Below are 20,183 nucleotides of genomic sequence, written 5' to 3'. Positions count from 1 at the left end.
ATTTTACTGTGAGTATTCTGCAGCACTCAAGAAAATAATATGCTGTAATACGATTGGCTATTTAATTATTTCAATGGGGGCATGTTTCAGTTTCGCCCTCCATGAAGTGACTACTCTAGTTGCATTGCATTACTGAATATTTCATAATTTTGTTGCGCATTGTACCATTGGGCACTTTCCTGATAATAGTGTTTTCTTATCTTTTCATCATTTTAATTTAAGTAAAGTCTATTTATATCCCAGGGGTATTTGAATATTGCCTAATACCTTCTAGTACTAAAATAAGTGTCGTAGTGTATGCCTACAATACAAGGCCGTTCATTTTTATGAGATTTGGTGTGTTGAACTTTTTTTTAAATTAAGACTTGAAACTAGTTTTTCTACAGTATTCAAAAAAGTCAATTCAGAAAACAGCATACACGCTTTTAAGAGCAGTTAGGTCATCAAAAGCTCCATCAATTGATTGTATATTGTTGTAATTAGCAGATCTGCAAAGAAAAGTATTAAACACAAGGCGTTAGCAGGCTTTATAATTGATTCTCAATAAATATAATTATTACTGGAGACATGACAGCAAAATACAAAAAAAAAAAAAAAAGGCGGAATGGAAGGAATTTAAACCATAAAATGTTAAGTAATATTAAAATTAATTTTTAAACTTTAATTTGAAGGTTAACACTAATGTGTTTAAAATCCATACCAAATACAGTGACCCAAACGGTGCTTAATTAAGTATGAACGATTTAGGGCTAACTCGCTGGCTTTCTTATGTTTATATATTATATTTTAAATTTATTTAACTGGAGTTTAAGTGTGGAAACAGAATTTCCAAGTATCTAATTCGAATCAGATTGTATCTTGTGCTCAATTTTTTTTTTTAGGCTTGAAATTGCATATCAAACCAATCCGAAGCGTATTTGGTACTATTGTATAATTCGTCTTTTATTCCATTACAATTTGTTATGAATTTTAAAAGAATATTCGCAGCGCGTAAATATGAACTTTTTGCAAATTCAATGCATGAACAATAAAATTACAATAATAGAAGTATACTAATATAAAATTTCAGACCAGCTGACGTATAATTTAGAATTATAAAGCAATTTATCATACATATATTTCACAATTGGATTATTTAATAATAATGGACCTAATAATAATCGCCGTGGCTAGAGATACGGTACCGTATCGGAACTTCCGATTGCTAAAGGTACGGTAAATGATATTACGTCATGATTAGCCAATAGAAACGCCGATACATTCGTGACGTCATTCAGTGCACTGCTGCTGCTAGAGTAGTGAGTGTGTGTTTTATTTAGATGGTTTTAGCATGGATTTATTAATAAGGTTCATGGTTTTAGCAACGATCGAAGATAAGAAACTTCGTTCGTTCGCGGATGTTCTTGACAAGCTGTGATTAACATTCTGTAGCCCGAGGCCATATAGCAAATAAAAAGGATAGCAGTTTTGCTGGATTTAGTGACATCAAGCGACTGAGTAAACTATTTTAATAGTAGAAGCCCGGCCCTAGGCCTTAGCTACTCCTACTACGTGCATACTAATTCCCTGTGGTATACGCTCTGTAGGCCTATAAGGCCCCATAAAAAAAATGATTAGTTTATCATCCCCGCGCGCATCTCTTTTGACGAAATCGCGTGGTATGTTGTAATAATTATGAACCGTATTGCTTGTTTTAGTAATATATCATGACTTGCATAACCTTACTGTTGTGAACGTATTTTGTCTAATTAAGTGTTAATATGCTTTCAACTTTAGACCTGTACCTAGGCCAGCTTACGTTCTTCAGGCCCCTTTAATATTCTGTAGTCCGAGGCCCTATAGCAAATAAAAAGGATAGCAGTTTTGCTAGATTTGGCGACATCAAGCGACTGAGTAAACTATTTTAATATAGTAGAAGCCAGGCCTAGGCCTTACTTAGCTACCCCTGCTACGTGCATACTAATTCCCTGTGGTATACGCACTGTAGGCTAATACTATACTACTACAAATAAAGTTTACTCTCACTGATAATCAATCGCCATGTTGCTTGGTTGGCTATTTCAATCAGCAATAATAACTAGTGCCTACTATTCTATAGGCTTAGGCTAGGCCTCTAGTAGTAGCACTACTGTTCTAGGCCTATTTCTCATGATCGCGATGTCGACTTTGCAAAAAAACCAAAATCGAGTCGGTCATTTCTATTGGCTAATCATGACGTAGGCCTAATATCATTTACCGTACCTTTAGCAATCGGAAGTTCCGATACGGTACCGTATCTCTAGCCACGGCGAATAATAAAAGCAATAGCAGCAGCATTACTATTATACTTAAAATTGGCTAGGCCTGTTTTGCGTAATAGTAGTAGCCTAGGCCCTTCTTAATTTTAGGCGCCTGTGTACACATGATTAGGGCCCAGACAAAAACAACAAAACTATGTTGCATACATATTATAATATATAGGCCTACCTTGAGTAATTCAAATATCACCATTTACATGATGATGGAATTACAACGAAGTATGGAAATTGGTTTTTCAGAATCCACCATTTTTGAATCTTAATCTTACCTCCAGCGTACATAAAATATGGTAATAATACCATATATACAGCTCATGCGTCTTTACCGAAAACAAACAGCGCGCCATGAAATCATGCATGGGCATCAAACTTAGGTTATACATTATAGTCATCTTTATCAGCTCTACCAAATTTAACTATAATAGCGCCCTCTAAACTGCCATGATTTGGAAGAACGCATTACAAGCCAAAATCATAGTTTTAAAATATGGAGCAAAACGCGTTTCTTGTTAGCCTTTTGTTATGGAAATGAATTCTATTGACTTGTTTGTGTAAATGTACTCACAACAGAAAAACATACTAAAGTACATTTTTTTCTATAACCCGGTCAAAATGGACATAATGCGCTTTTCCAAATTAAAACAAAAGTCAATAAAGCATGAAAAATCTGATTATATACAGTTTTTCCAGTAGAAAGCATGCTTCATACTTCAGGTATAATGAAAAATAACAAGTTAAAGTTATTTTTCACCAGGATTTTAAGGCTTTAAATTCCATTATGTCTAAATAACGTAAAAATAGTTTTTTAAAGTTTTTTTTTTTTTAAATATTTTTTACCAATATTATTTCATTCACCTTCATAAAAGATTTACAAAAATGTGTCTGATCTTATTTATTAAATTTATATTTCCCCTAAAATACAGTATAGTATAATATAGTAATATAGTACAGTGAACGTAAATTAAATACTATCAGTAACCACTACAGAAGGAACAGAAAACATCATTTTGAGTTCTTACAATATAAATAATTAGCTTATTTAAATTCACTATGAAGAATACCCGCGTTTCACTTTAATAAACAAAACATAAATAGGCCTACTCCATTTCTAAACACACATTCAGGCCCATATACATTTTTACTCATTTAAATATTGCTAAATATTTTAAGTGTAAGATTAGCAAGTTAATAATATCTAAATTCCAAGCATCGCCGTGCAAATTCTTTAGTAAAGTATATTTAGCTTTATCACATGCATGTGTTTCATGTTGTGTGTTGAATGGTGTTAGTTAAAATAATAGTTAGTAATATTACAGTCTAAAATTTATATTCCTACTTGGTCATGGTCATACTTAGCCGGAACCCAGTATAATCTATCATTATGGCGGGAATTCATCACTAATGGAATATCTATAGAGGCTGGGAATTCCCTTTAGTAAAGAACAACAAACCACCATGACACCACCCTCCTCTTGACATCCAAAGGACATAAGTTAAACAGCTCCCAGCTAACACAAAACGTTTAAAAACGTTTTGAATAGGTTTTAGTTTGGGTTTCGTTTTTGTGAAACGTTTTCAAAACGTTTTTAAAACGTTAACGTTACAAAAGTATGCTGTCTGATAGGAGACTTTTAATAATAATAATACTATCTCGAATTTGTATGGCGCCAATTCCAAACAAGATCAAAGGCGCAACACATGCGAAAAGTCATCGGAAAACAAATAGGTTTTAAGGACTTAAAGTTGCAAATAGAGTAGGAAGAAGTTATGTAATTTGGAAGTTGGTTCCAGAAATAGGAATAAGCAAAAGTAAAAGAACATTGACCATAGGTTTTGGTACGGCATTTGGAGACAAAAAGAAGGATTTGAGAGGAAGATCGGAGACTACGAGATGGAGTATATCGGGAAATCATGGAGCGTAAATATGAAGGTTCATTCAGATGCACCAAAACGTTAAAAAAACGTTACAAAAACGTATGCAAAAAACTTACAAACAAGTGTGTAAAATAGATCGAAATCACAACGTGCTGTAAACGTTATATCACAACCAATTTTTCACCAAGTTTTACGAAAATTGTTATCGTTTTTATAAAACGTTTTAAAAAGGATTTTAAAACGTCGCTGTGTAAACATTGCCTTTTTATTGCAGATTGTTTGCACCAAAACGTTAAAAAAACCTTCAAAAATCGTACGCAAAAAGACTTACAAACAAGTGTATAAATTAGAACGAAATCACAACGTTTACAGAACGTTATATCACAACCAAATTTTCACCAATTTTCATAAAAAATGTTATTGTTTGAATAAAACGCTTTAATAACGATTTTAAAACGTCGCTGTGTAATATTGCCTTTTGTTTGCAGATTCAATGCACCATAACGATATAAAAACGTTATAATAACGTACGCAAAGACTCCTCAACAAATGTATAATTAGAATGAAATCACAACGTTCACATAACGTTATATCAAAACCAAATTTTCACCAATTTTTGGAGAAATTTTTTTCGTTTTTATAAGTCGTTTTAAAAACGATTTTAAAACGTCGCCATATATTGCGTTTTAATTGCAGTATCCTTGTACAAAAAGTTATAAAAACGTTGTAAAAACGTAAGCAAAATACTTACAAACACGTTTGAAACACGTTTATCACAATTAAATCACAGCGTTCACAGAACGTTATCTCGCAACAAAAAATGACCACCACTTTATTCCAGCAATTTAATTTACTTATTTTATAAAGACCAAACGTACCCAATGCTACATGGATATCCACGGTTCAGTGTACAGCGTTTGTTCAAGTTTTGAAAACGCCTTGGAACACCGATCAAAGTCAAAAGTTCTACCGTTATTTTGATGTTTTTAAACGTTTTTAAAACATTCTTAAAAGGTGTTACAAGACCAAAGTCAATGTAACTAGAGTTAAAAATAACTCTAGTTACATTGACTTTGGTATTGTAACACATTTTTAAGAATTTTTTTAAAACGTTTAAAAACATCAAAATAAGGTTATAATGACGTTTTTTGAATGTTAAATTGAAACGTTATTAAAACGCTTTAAAAACTCCACATAAATACGTTTTTAAAACGTAATACTATAACGTTTTACAAACGTAATAAAAACCCTTTGTAAACGTTTTTAAAACGTGATACAAGACCAAAGTCGATGTAACCAAGGTTATTTTTACGTTATAATAACTTTTTTAAAACGTTACATTAAAACGTTATTAAAACGCTATCAAAACTCCACAAAATTACGTTTTCGATACGTTTTACTAAAAGGTTTTTTGAACCAAACTCATACGTTTTTATAACGATTTTTTAACGTTAAATTGTTAGCTGAGTTGAGCCGATACTTGAAATAACGCAAAGACTTATTATTCCTGTCAAGACCTTTCACATAATGCTTGAATGAATGTCGAGTGTACATTTTTTTTCTTTTTTGTACACATTTTTATAAGGTCTGGAGTAATTCATCTTTTATTCCGCATTTGAAATCAGCTCTACGCATCAAATCATTCATGGCTTAAGTAATTTATATCAACCAACCCTTTCCAAATAATATTAACATATTTGTCACGAAGAAGATCATAATGTAGGCCTATACATGCTCAAAATGATTCCAGTCATTTTGAGCATGTATACCTTATGATCTTCTTAAGGTATACATGCTCAAATTGACTGGAATCATTTTGAGCATGTATACCTTATGATCTTCTTCATAAGTTATACATGCTCAAAATGATTCCAGTCAGCTTTACCATACTAATAAGTTAGGCAAGCCACATGTTTTTGATAAGATGTTCAAAAATTGAATTCAATATGCACCGCGAGATGATCACATAAAGGTTAACTATCAATAACTGCTACATTAGTAACAGGAAATTGTGAAAAGACCCAAACATAATCCAGTATGTGGCCAACCAACGCCTGCAAGTGTCGTGTACATGACTGTCAACCAGTTGAGACATACCAATACATAGTCACTGATTGAAGAAATATGATAAATTAGCAGGCCAATTAACTGCCTCAATTTAAATTAAAATTTCCTAACAAATAAACAGGCCACAAGTTCGGGCACTTAGCAATAGCATTGTTTACACAATTAAACGATTCAGAGTCAAGAGAAGCATTAGAATTTAGTGGTCTGTAACGAAAACCAATCTGGAGTATGCCAGTCCTCGACTGAGCTTGTATCCACATCAATTCACAAGACTTGGAGGCTGATTCTAGATCTCTGCGGTGGCATGGGTTTAAGAATGAACGACCAGCTAGCAAAGCACCTCCACCATGTCTATTTCTATCCATTCTGGAGTCAACAATAGTCAATAAGGGAGCCTCGTAAAATAAAGCAACGCGTATACCCGTCTACAACGCGTGGTTGGGGATTATAATCTCTTCGCGTTGCCGACGAGTGGTTCAAGATACCGATCAAAAATGTTGGACGATTCCCTTTCGCGAATTAGGGTTTATCTCGTGATTTTGATGTATTGTAATTTATCGACAAGTCTCTTTTCTATGTTTTGTAATAAGTTTCATTCATTATTATGAATTAATTTTAATACTATATTCTGTCATTTGTTATTGAGCTATTCTGTAAAATTTAAAACCGAAATGTCGAATACCAAGACTCGAAACCTTCTGAAATTTCCTATACACTTTTATACTGTATTATAATCAGGCCAAACTCATGCTTTTGCCATGAATATTGACGGGATAAACGCAATTTTATGCCAGTATATTGCTTTTTCTAGAACTATTCATAGGAACATTCCCACGCTCTGCTGCTATGGGAATACAGACTGAATCAAAGTGTACGTGTCATTGATCTTGCTGCCGGCCGAGTTATGCATAGCTCAAACCATTTGTACGCCGCCCAATGTTATAACCAGGCCAAACTCATGTTGTTGCCATGAGCATGGAGGAGTAAATTCGTAGTGACAGGATAAACGCAACTGCCAGTTCTTCTAGAACTATTTATAGGAACAGTCCCACGGTTCTGCTGCTATGGAAATTGACTATTAAGGGTCATTGATCTTGCTGCGGCCCGAGTTATGCATTGCCGTACCCTTTGTACGTCGCCCAGTGATAACGACTCGACGCTACCATGGAAAAGCATAGAATAAACTAAGAAAATATGTGCAATTAAATCTTGTATTTATTATATTCTTTAAGTCTCATTTTCAATTATATTTTATATTTGTTATATATACTTGAAAATGGATTTGGTACGATACAAATACATTAATTACAATAAAGACAACAAGGAAGTGACAAACAGAAATTAAAAATCAAACAAGAACAGCTCATTCAGTGCATGGACCTATTATTAATAGGTCCATGTTCAGTGGAACATAAATTAAAGTTAATTGGCGTAAACAGTTTATTACATGAATAGGCCTAATTAGTGATCAAGATCTACTGTGTGTGTGCAGTCGCTTGTATATGCTTGTATGATAATCTGATCTAAACACAACCAATGTCTGTTTTCAAAATAACCTACAGAGAATGAATGAAAATAAATGGGGAAAATGCCACCCTAGCTTAGCCTACTGCACTAAATTTTGATATTTATCGTATATGTTGAGTATTTATTGGCGGTCACTGTACTTTATTATGAATAGAACTACAAATAGTAGGCCTATTGTACATTTATTTTTGATATAGGCCTACCATAATATATTTTAAATGCAAGGTTATTCCCAACTATTATATCGGAACAAATTATAGACAATAAATCAATGGATAGAAAAAGCAATTTAAAGAATGAAATAATGATAATATCTTAAGAGATCGTAATTCAGTAAATATCCCATAGCCCATTGAGTAAGGACCAGAGTCAAGCGTCTAACTTTTACTTTGATAGAACAAAACCACAGGCCTTAAACGTCCAGCCGACGATGCAATACACTGCAAGGAAGACGTTCCAAGTCCACTTGATACGCCGTGGCGTGAAAACTACTTTTATACATTTGCCAGTGCGTTTTATAAATGAAATTAAAATCACTGTAGTAAAATAACATAGTCATTTGATACATTCAAGCGTTTAAAAACGATTTAATGATTATAATTTAATGATTGAAAAATTATTATAAAATTAATAACCCATATGGAATGGTAGAGTCCATGGTTAATCAACGACGCAACAAAACATGTGCCTCGCTGTTTGAAAAGGGGTGAAAGCAATACATTAAACAGCAATCAGAGAAAACAAGGAGAAAACAATATTTTACAGTATACAATACAATACCTTTTTTAAAGAGCCTGATAATCATATATAATAAATATATTCTTTTACACTAAACTTCGAGATTAATCAACATTGAAATAGAATAGAGTCTAGGTTTGTGCCGCATCAAAACATGTGTTTCATCGGTGGAAAGGGGTGAGAGCAGTGCATGTAACTGCTAGCTGGAGATTGTTTTTTGCATTTTTTTAAACGTTTCTCGTCACATACAATGGATATAATGTTCCACCAAAGTTCCAGATTAATCAATATTAAAATAGATAACATATAGGCCTAGGACAACTGCTCACATTTATATCAGATAAAACCGGGTACGTTATATGAAGTTCAATATATTTTTTTGTATTTCGCTAACACTGAAGGAAGTGTAACCTATCTAAGTTCATGATCGAATGTAGGCCTACTGTAGACCGATATTGTCTGTCGTCCTAGACAGTTTTTTTTAATAATCTTAATTAATATTAAAACGATATAAGAAATGATAATTTTAAAGACTAACTGTAAAAAAGATATAATTAGGCCTAACAAAAATTCATAAAATTGCCTGTTTTCGATTTTTAATTTTACCTATGCCAAAGCCTAGGCCTATTCATTGACGTATAATAATATCTATGTCCTAGGCCTCTCCTAGTTTTATATTTCTGCTGTTGGTTTTGATCGTAACGGTGACGATAATCTCGATAAATTATTAATGTAATTCTCAGAAATATAACATGAGCTTGCGTTACTTACAATAGGGTTTATTTTTACACGAGACGCTTTTGTTTGTGTTAATTGGCTTTTTACACTAAGCCTGTAATCAATTCCCCACTACGAAGTGGAGTAGCCCAGGAAAATAATCCCAACGCGTGGCCAACTATGGCATTAAACTGCTTTTAATCGCATCGCGTGCATGGTCCATGGTCCACTCGTATACCCGTTGCTTTATTTTGCGAGGCTCCCTAAGCAAAAGTTAACCATCAATAATACTTGAATCCAACCAGGTCTATTGAATATGAATAAGTAAACAACACTTTTTGAAGCAGACTGTGAGCATTAAATGACAATATTGACAGTAAATTTGTAGACAATAATGGTGTGGTACAGTATAGGATCGTTGTATATCTAAAATGGTTCCAAATAAAGGAATGACAGGCTTTTAAAATGGCATCGAGGACAGATTCAATTAAAAGTAGAAAATGATTTTAACACAAAAAACTACCGAGTTGAAACACGCCCACACTTAATATGGCAATCGCTTTGATCACAGTCAATCACATAGCTCGATGATTGGAAGTAGTTAACAGATTTTTTTCCAAAATGAACATGCAATTTTCACTGGCCCAGGATTGGGATAAATATCTCTTGAAAGCAGATGAATATTAAATGATGCCGTATAAGTGTTATAGTATACCACACCACCAAATTTGCATCTTCCAGGCCACATCGCAAAGCTAAGCCGCAGACATTCTAAATTCCATCGTACAGGGACAACGTCAGCTGTGAGACAATTTCCTGTCCTAGCTGGTCCTAGCAAATACAAGACGATTTACCAGTCAAAAGGTCGAAACAAAGTTTTAGGACCTCACATTGATGACAGTTAGTCACACAAACACTAGATGAGGTTAATAATGCACTTTCAAGGAAAATCCATGTTATAACTGTACACATTCAAGTACCACGTCCGTCCACCACTTTGGCCCTCGAGTATCCCAGGAGACACTGTATACTTCATATTCAGGCCCGTAGCCAGGGGGTTTTTAGGGGTTCGGGCGAACCCCCTTTTTCAGCGAACCCCCCTTTTGACAGCGAACCCCCTTAGCCAGAAAACGATCCCCCGTTTCCAAAATAGTGCAATTTATTACAAAATGGGAGCATTTTTGGCACTGTTTATTTGTCGCTATCGATCGTAGTCCGATCGTAGAAATCAAAACAAAGCTGCAGCCAGCTGAATGACGTACCCAGGAAGACTTCAAAATGAATATTAATGAGAGGTTGTTGCCTAGGCTATTTGACCAATCGCGTGCTCCGGAGTTTATTTACTTTGGCACGACGTCATCACAAAAGTTTGGGCGCTCGACATTTTTCATTTCTCTCTGGGATCGAGGATATGCGACACGCCAAAAATAGCCTAGGAGGATGAAGCGCCGAGAAAGGATAACCGATTTTTTTTTTTTGCTTCAAGGCCAGCAACGAAGAAATCACGAAATTTAAGAAGTTAGAAATTCACCCTTGCTTTCACCACATGCTCATGATACTGCCTGGCGGCGGGACCGGTGTACTTTTTCGGGCTAGGTCTAGCGTTGCTAGGCCCCTAGGTAGGGTAGGGTCGTAGCCTATGAGGCCTATTATTTGCGAACGATTTTATAATTTATTTTGTAATCGAGCTAGCATAGGCCAGGGCCTATAGGCTAGCTAGGCTAGCAAGGAAATATACTCGGTAATGTTTTCACGTTTCGTTAGAATTAACTGACATTATTCATAATAATATATTTATTATTTTTTCTCAATATATCTCATTTAAACCAAGACAGCTCTTAAATTATTGTTTATTTGCACTGTGCTAAGTTTTTTTACATAAACTGGTACTTAAACATGTACATTTTGTAGCATTATAATTATGTCTGTTTTTTTCAATATTACTGTGCAAGTATATTTACATAAATGGTTCTATAACTTGTAAATATAATAACATTTTTCCTTGCCCTAATTATATATATTTCCATTGGAACTTAACATTTAAGTTATTTTGCTAAAAAAAAGTAAAATATAGGGCTGTCAGTTCCTATTGTTTCTTCATTTCTGCAATAAATAAAATATTATTTGCAATATTTCTCTTTTAAGCAAAGACCTTTTACATACCTCCATATTTTAATATTGGTATTTAGCGATCTCATAATGTGCAAGGTCTGTGTTTAGTACAGTCACCTAGTGGGTATTGCTAATTTTATCCGTTATATTTTTAGAGATAACATTACATAGTAGCATTAAAACGTTAAGCATTGCTTTTTAATAATAAAAAAAGTTTGTTTCACAATAAACATTTACGTTCTAAATCCTGTATTGGAAAAACTAGTCTTCTTATCTTATTTTTAAAATTGTGTAAGAAGTATTAATGGGTCCGATTTTTCATATATTTGCCTAAAGTGGGTAAACATTTGAGAAAATGGGTCCACATTACTCGTGAAGTGGGTCCACCCTGATATCTGTCTCTTATACACATCTAGATGTGTATAAGAGACAAGTAAGAGGCTTTCCTTACGTCCTTAGACAAATCTTTACGTGGTAGAACGTTGCGTGTTGCACCATAGTCTACTTGCATAATACCTTTTTGATTGTTGCCATGATCTTATTTGCAATTGATTGATTTTTCATCATTGTCCTCTATTTTACTAATTACATCTATTTGTCATGACTTCAAAGTCAGACTCGTCATGTCTGTGTTCATATAATGCATGAACTTTATGTTTACACTTTTGCTTTAGTCTATTTTGTGGCTTCTGTCTCGACTCACTAATTCTCTATCATGTTTGCCACAGCTTAAACAGGTTTTGTCATGCAGGGCATTTAGTTTTAGCCAGTTCGTGTGCTTTTCACAATATCTACAGTTGTTTGTGAAATCCATGCACGACTGGTCTTTTTTTGTTGATCGTGACTTTTGATTAAAGATGTATTGTCCCTTTAAAATGCCAAAAACAAAATTTAGAAAATAATTTTAAAATTAACTTGCTCATTTTGCAGTAACATATAAATTATAACTTAAGCATAATAAATTATTTATTTTAAAAAAATGATTTTTAAACTAGACAATTATAATAAAGATAATAAAACAGTTCCAGTGATTGGAAGTGTTTTCATTATTTTTCGCTGTAAAATGATGGGTAAACATTTTAAGTTCAAGTTGGTAATGTTTATGTTACTTCAAATGCGCAGCTTTACAAAGCGATACAGTTGTCTAGAGTTAGACTCGCTTCCTGTAGTAGCCGCTTGTGCAGTGTGTCGTCTGATATTCAAAATAATATGCGGTCTCGGATTAAATCATCACTTAAATTTTCAAAATTGAATGACGGTGCTAACTCTCTCTGTTATGACCAAATGTATCAAATCGATCAACTGCTTGTACGCAATTATTAATCTTGTATCTTTCATAAATGATGTTTGTTTTTCCTTTGCAATGTTCCTCCCAGAGTGTCAGAATAACATAAATACACACGCCCTTGATTGTTTGAGGTATTCCAGGCTACGTACTTGCGAATAATTTCCACTTTGACGACGAATAGCTAGGCCTTGCCACCTTTCAAATTGTTTTCGGCGTTCATTTCTGACACCATGTAAAATAACTAAGTTCACGACTATAATTATTGATGAACACTAATATCATAAAATCTCCGATTTACAATTCTTTAAAAATGGCGAGATCGTACGACAGGTTCTACGCTTCACGCGAGCGCATAGTACTTAGGAACAACAATAACAGGCACAGCTCCATAGTGCGCTATATTTTTACAGAATGGATTGCATATAATCCTGAAAATGCGTTTTTCTTTCGTTCTAATTCATAGGCCGAATTTCTGAACTATGCTGCTTTCAACCTCCATCGGGCAACGGCAACTGCAGTAGCGTCGTGTAACGAAGCTTTCACTTTCTCCGCTTAGCGCGCTCGCACCTTGGCAACATTCAACAAGAGTCACGTAAATAATATTTGATTAAATTAAATAAAAATAGAAAAAATATAATTTCTTAGATTGTTATTTTTGTTTGTTGGTTCCTCATACAGTGCTCCCACCAATTCGAGACCCCTCTAATTCCGAGACCTTTTTAATTCGAGTCCTCTTTTATAAAGCACAAACTGACCACCTATCTTTTAAATTTCGGGCTCACCTTGTAATTATGAGACCCCTCTAACTCTAGACTAAGATCACTTTTATGAAGGTTTCTTTTTTAGTGTCTTGAAATAGGTAGCTTTTAAAAGCAAATGCCGTATGGCAGGTCGTCCGTAATAGGCATTTATGTTTGTAAAACAGACCGATCACTAAATTAGGCCAGTTTGATTAAAACGATTTTATAAAAAATATCAATACATACATGACCTTGATTCCTTTTGGAAACTTAGGCAAGGATGTAAGGTTGTTAAAGTCCAGTATACTAAAAGATAGAAATTTTTAGTTAGAGTAGAATTAAACAATTATATTAAGCCAGTAACGACTTTAAGTGGTGATTGGTATGAAATAAACAAAGAGGCAGTTTTTCAAGCACATAATTACAACATTGATATTACAAGTTGTATCAGTGTGAATTAAAACTCAAGAAATTACAGTCAAATTTAACGCCAAAAGAATCTTCGAGTAAAAGATGTACGACACTGCCTGTGCTAATATGCTATAAAACTTAAAATATCAGTTACACACGATGAATTTTTAATTTATTTTATCATATAAAATGTTACAATTTTGTTTTGTTTTGATCACATCAAGATGTCTACCGATTCGTGAAAAAGGGGTATTTGAAATACGATAAACATGGTTAATGTGAACATTACCTACATCCTGAAGTGTGGACGCCCGTTGTATGCAGATAAAAGTGGATTCCACAGGCTGCATCATAGTTAGTGGAAGGAGTTCTCATTCAAATTATATCATTATACGCAGGCTGCGTATATACGCACAAAAATGTGTCCACTTACATTATATTTAGGTACTGCAGTTGAAGCAAAGTATCATTCGGTATCTCCAATATATTGTTCTTCGAAGCATCACTTAAGAGAAAAAAAAAATCACTAATAATGTAGGAATTCAGAATGAGTCGTTATAAAAAAAATCGTATTAAGATAGGCTCCCAGGGAAAATTAGTGAAGCTTCAGGTCCGTAGACAGCGATTTTTTTAATAAATCAGTAAACCCAAACCCAAATAACTCATACATTTTGAAAAAGTTTTTTTTTCTTGTATACCAAGCGGATGAATTGCTTTCAATGCCGTAGTCATCTCTTGGGACGGTTGGAACAGTCCTACACAATATTTCTATTGTTCCACAAAAAATTGGTCTACATTTTGAAAAATAGGTCCAAATTATGCAATTTTACACATAAAATGGGTCCACATTTTGGAAAAGGGGTCCAGATTTCTCATATTTAGCATAAAATGGGTAAAATTTTAAGAAAATGGGTCCGATTTTTCATATATTTGCCTAAAGTGGGTAAACATTTGAGAAAATGGGTCCACATTACTCGTGAAGTGGGTCCACCCTGATATTGTCCCGCATTTTTCGAAAATCTTGGCTACGGTATTGATCGCTCTTCTTCCTTCACATTAAATACTTCTTCTAACGATTTCAAGGAGTAATGGGACTGGGACTTGTTTCCCTCCCTGGCAGTATTGCAGTAAATTGAAAATCATTGCCTACTACATTTCAGCAGTGGCTTAACTAAGGGTGCGCAAATAGCCAAGATCCCACCTCATAACCTATGAGGTATCTTCTGGCAGGATTTTAAAGAAGAGAATATGAGTTGAGCTCCCTAATTAGCCCTACCGTTCAATTTAATTCAAGATAATACTACATTATATAGCCAGATTTCAGCTAGCCCATAATCCGGTATACCGCTAGATTCGCCACTGCATTTCAAATAAAAATATCACCATACTTTCAATTGTTTGCGAAGAAACACCTCTACTTTTTATGTTAAACGAGAAGAAGACGGAAGTCGGGGTATTGTTTTTTTCAATTTTGCACTCACTTTTACATCGTAATACCAAAATGTTGGCGTACCTACGAATAGTTAGATGATGAATGTTAACATTACTTGTGACTTTAGGAAAGGTATTAAAGTAGCACAAACAAATAATCATTTAGATCTATGGGGATGTATTTTAATTCGTAGCTTTGACTTTTCACATTGTTAAAAATAGTATATAATTATGCTTATAGGCGTAGAAGCCTAAATTTAAAGAGATATTTTTTTATTCTGAACCAAAAACCTATACAAACATCCCAACATTTGCAATATTGTGCGAAAGTTGATAAAGATTAGAATTTTTATAATTCAATTTTGGTTTTAACATCTTAAAGAGTGTCCACACACTTAGAGTGACTATTGACTCGGCAGCAGGTCTCAGCCTACAAGTATCTAATGTTAGCATTGCTTTTAAGTTCCATCTAAGAAACTTATGGAGAATCAGAAAGTTCATAGATAGTGATACCTGTCATGCTGTTGTGAGGGCACTGGTTCTTTCAAGACAGGACTACTGCAATTCACTGTACAGTGGCCTGTTAAAAAAAGATATATTCACCCTGCAAAAACTTTAAAATTCTGCAGCTAGATTATTTTTTTCTTGTAAGTCACCAATACTGTTCATTGACCTATGTCACAAGGCATTTCTCACAGACTATTGGTCACAATGATTTGCCTTTTATGTCCAATTCCTGAAAATGTATTATTACTTTTTATTTGGTCTAGTTTAGATTAAAATTGACCGAAAATGCCCATACTCGCATTTGACCACAATACAAGTTATAACTCTGTAATTACTAGTTTTAGAGATCTGATTTTGGTATAATTTAGTTAGTAAACAAATCTATTCAATTAATATTATTAAACGTATTAAAAGAATCCATATCAAATCAAGTTTTAATATAATAATTAGTATATATATAATGTATAATATATATAATATATATATATATAATATATATATATGATATATATGATATATATAATATATATATAACATAATATATAATACATAATATATAATATATATAATTGTATTTATTGTATAAATATATACATGACGAGATGAAAAATAAAGCCTTGGGCCGTAGGCCGAAGCAATGGTTGGGTACCAGCGGGCTTCGCCCCCTGGTCTCTGGCGCATATAGCCTTTTAATTGATTTTAAGCAATGCAATTAACATTTATTTCCATACGAAATTTTTCAAAATATCCAGTGGCGGATCCAATAATTTGAAATAGAGCTAGGCTAGAGAGGGACTTTTACAGATGGAGAGTGAAGCTGGACTACCACCTCAGCCCCAGCATGGTTGGGGCTGAGGTAAGAAAATTGATGATTATGGCACCTCCAGTTGGTCGGAAATGGCACTCTCAGACTGAATTTGAATATAATTTTAATTTTTCTCCACTTTTAAATTTCGAAAAAAAAATAGTGATGGTGGGAAGGCTGGACCCCTTGAATCTTCCACTGAAATACTCATCATAAAAAGTTTTTAAAATTATCCTTTTTAGTCATAATAATGCCCGCTTTTATATTTCGTGCAAACTAACATTCATAAAAATAATGATTTATTATCTACTGATTAGCTTGTAAAGTATTCAAAGTTCGAACTATGAAAATCAAATAAGATAAACTTAAAACAGTCATTAATTTAGTCTTTTGCATGTACAGTACTTTTACAATCAATCGAGATGTTTTTGCTTTTCTCCTCTTTTTAAATTTCACTTTTGTGTAAGTAATATTGCGATAAATTATTTTGAGTGAAAATAATACCGTCTAATTTACGATCAAACAGAACTAGGGCGATAGGGAGCATACAAAACATAAGTTAGCATTTTGATTTCACAAACATAAAGGTGATTTACTTAATTTATCATTATCAGTGGCGGCACCATTGTTGGGGCTGAGGAAAGAAAATTTATGATTATGACACCTCTAGATTGCCGGAAATGGCACTCTCAGACCTAAATTCTAATTATAATTTGCCTTTGTTTTTTTCCCATTTTTTAAAAATAATTTTGAAAAAATTAGGGTCGGCTCGACTCCACTTGAATCTACCACTGATTATTATGGCGCCATTGCGAGACTGCGTCAACGTAACACTGGAGTTTGTAAACTTTTGGTAGGCTTATCATTTAATCGAAATCACATCATATACATCATATCCGTGTTAAAGGCTGAAATTAGAAAAAACAGTAATCCTATGTATGTAGATAATATTAAACACTATTATATACGTACGGGTCAAAATAATATACAAAAAGAATAAATCGTTTATAGTAGAAGTTGTGCACTTTTGAGTTTGTAAAAATATTGGCCCAATAAGGATACATGCTTCCAATTTTAACAACGTTCAGTGTACATTGTTTTCACAATAAATTAGCCTCTGATAGTCGTTGCACCCATAAAAAGTTCTGAAATGGCATTTCTGGTCATCTTTTAGCAAATTTTTCTATTATAGGAGATAGAAATATGTTTGTTCCAAACAAATTGTCACCAAAATGTATTCTCTACCACCTGTGGTTGCGGAGATATAAGGACTCCATGGATATGACATCTGACCATGACCTTTCGCCACATTTTAAAAATGTGTTACCAAGCCAAAAAAATATTTTTGGACAACTCTGAACCGATCTATTAAACAGTTCTTGAATACACTTTAAAACTTGTTTGCAAATCATTAGATAGGGAAAAAACCCCTATACTTCTGAATTCAAATTAACACATGGAGATGGAAGCACGATTCTCTGGTCGACTTCTTTCGTCAATACACGTTGTTTATTTAAGGTGCAACAATAAATAAATCATGTTTTTATACCTTATAATAATCGCCGGTAAACTCTCTTTGTGTTTAGTGTGTTTCACTTTGTTTGTACCCGGTACAAAGGACACACATGCCGAACATAATTACGCGTGTCGTATGTGGTCGGTCGGGGTTTCAATCTAAATCAATAGTTAGTTCCGAATTGTGTTCAGCGTTTCTTTCGCTCTACATGAAAATGTATAGTATACGCTCGTTTGAATATACATTAACGTCTAAACAATAATTAGCCTCTTAAAGCATCCATGAGCACATGTGAAGGTGTAGGCCTACAATACTTTGATTGTGGGGTGAGCTGGGCCTAAATCAGGAAAATCAAGATTTGTTGCGTATATTACATGCTACTGAACATTGTAATATCTGAAAGCACTGCTTTCGATTTGTGTACCTGATACAAAACTCATTCAGATTTTAAACATAATCAAACGGCATCAGAGTTTAGTTTCCCTGCATTCCCTAGCATTCTTTATATGCAAAAAAGAATGACGGCCCTACTTCGGAGAATAATCCTATACTACTGCTGCTGCTGCTGATACTACTACTACTGCTACTACTGCTGCTGCTACTACTGCTACTACTCAAGGAAGCGAACGACACCCCACCCCACCCCCTCCTTAAAAAGTTGGATCTCTATAAGTCACCTCCATTGGAGCCCTGCATTTTACCACCCGATTCTCCTAATAGATCTGATAAGTATCAGTTTCGGTGACATCAACATTCATGATGCCGTCACCGACTCTCATTATTGGATTGTGATCAGATGATTGATGGCTGGTGCCGACACCAGTAATAGAAGTGTATCAGCATTATACTGTATTTGTCACCGAAACTGATAGCTTAAAATCAGCAGCATTTCACGGTACGTTTGTGTTTTCCCACATTTGTAGCTAGTTTGAGGCCGCATAAAACACAAAATGAAAAGTTTTTATATTTGCACATATTCAATTTAAAATTCAGAGTAACACAATGGCTTTTCTGCTAATACAGGAATAAACAATAATACTCATCAGAACCTATTATTCGATAGCCAGGATCAAAGATATGTGTGCTATATGAAAATGACTTACCTAACGTTGATAGTGAATTATGTGTTCTGACCAAAAAGTCTTTTCTTTTTTCTTTCTTTCCAAAAATCTAAAGTTTATTCACATTACTCTAATGCCTAAATTATATTTGAGTTTAGGACCTAGGTACAAGGGACGAATGACTGACCGAACATGTAATGGCAAACCTGTACGTGACATGGGGTACCTTTCGCCTACTAAGCAATTAGTAGAGCTCCGCATGAGCTCTACTATTCGGAGCTCTACTTATTGCTTAGTAGGCGAAACGTACCCCATGTCACTATTGAAAAATTATCATACGAAGATTAGATTTAATGCTTGAACAAAATTCATGAGGGCCTGCAAGACCGGAAGAATTTTTTTGAATGCATTAAATCTAACATAAGTATAATAATTTTCCTATAGTGTACTATGCGGAGCTCTACAAATTGCTTTATATTTTAATTATTATTTATTTCTTTATATTTTATTATTTATTATTTTTATATATTGCCGTCTTTTAATTTTAGTTTGATTCATAACGAACTGTTGTACCAGTCATTGGTTGCTATAGTGATAAATCAGTATTCTCTGTGTGTATTTACATTTAGCTGTGCGTATGCTGATTTGTGCTCCTGCTTCATACGTACTCGAGTATGGAACGCCAAAAGGACAAATTACAAGTGGCGCAGTACAAAAGTCAAGTGGCACAGTGCAAAACTAAAGTGACACAGTGCAAAACTAAAGTGGCGCAGTGCAAATCCATATGCGTGTGCTGCTACTTAAATTTTGCACTGCGCCACTTTAGGTTTGCACTGTGCCACTTGACTTTTGCACTGTGATTGTAGTTTGTCCTTTTGGCGTGATATCGTGAAAAATAAATACTCTTTAGGCATTTTAATTTTTCATATATTACTGGGGCCTTTAATAATAATAATAATAATAATAATAATAATAATAATAATAATAATAATAATAATAATAATAATAATAATAATAGTTCATTCTTATGTAGCGTAATTTACCTGTAGGCCTATAAGTTATTACAACTGTACTTTAATTGTTATCATTAA

The 20,183-nt window shown here is 33.9% G+C and overlaps 1 protein-coding gene across 1 annotated transcript in view; it reads right to left on the bottom strand.

The window, feature by feature from the left end:
- Window positions 1-323: 323 nt before the first annotated feature.
- The window catches only part of LOC117116793 (protein slit-like), a 21,494-nt gene continuing 1,634 nt past the window's right edge, over window positions 324-20,183 (bottom strand). Inside the window, exons 2-4 of the mRNA XM_033260887.1 lie at window positions 14,206-14,277; window positions 13,608-13,667; window positions 324-488 (exon numbers count right to left, since the gene is read on the bottom strand). Of these exons, the coding sequence (XP_033116778.1) occupies window positions 404-488; window positions 13,608-13,667; window positions 14,206-14,277 (217 nt within the window). The 3' untranslated portion in view covers window positions 324-403. The remainder of the gene's footprint in view (window positions 489-13,607; window positions 13,668-14,205; window positions 14,278-20,183) is intronic.

This window comes from Anneissia japonica, unplaced genomic scaffold (assembly GCF_011630105.1).
Source record: "Anneissia japonica isolate Jap-2015-1 unplaced genomic scaffold, ASM1163010v1 scaffold287740_len772037_cov194, whole genome shotgun sequence".
NCBI classification, from domain to species: domain Eukaryota; kingdom Metazoa; phylum Echinodermata; class Crinoidea; order Comatulida; family Comatulidae; genus Anneissia; species Anneissia japonica.
Note: the sequence above shows the minus strand (reverse complement) of the source record. Positions and strands in the feature narration are given on the sequence as shown.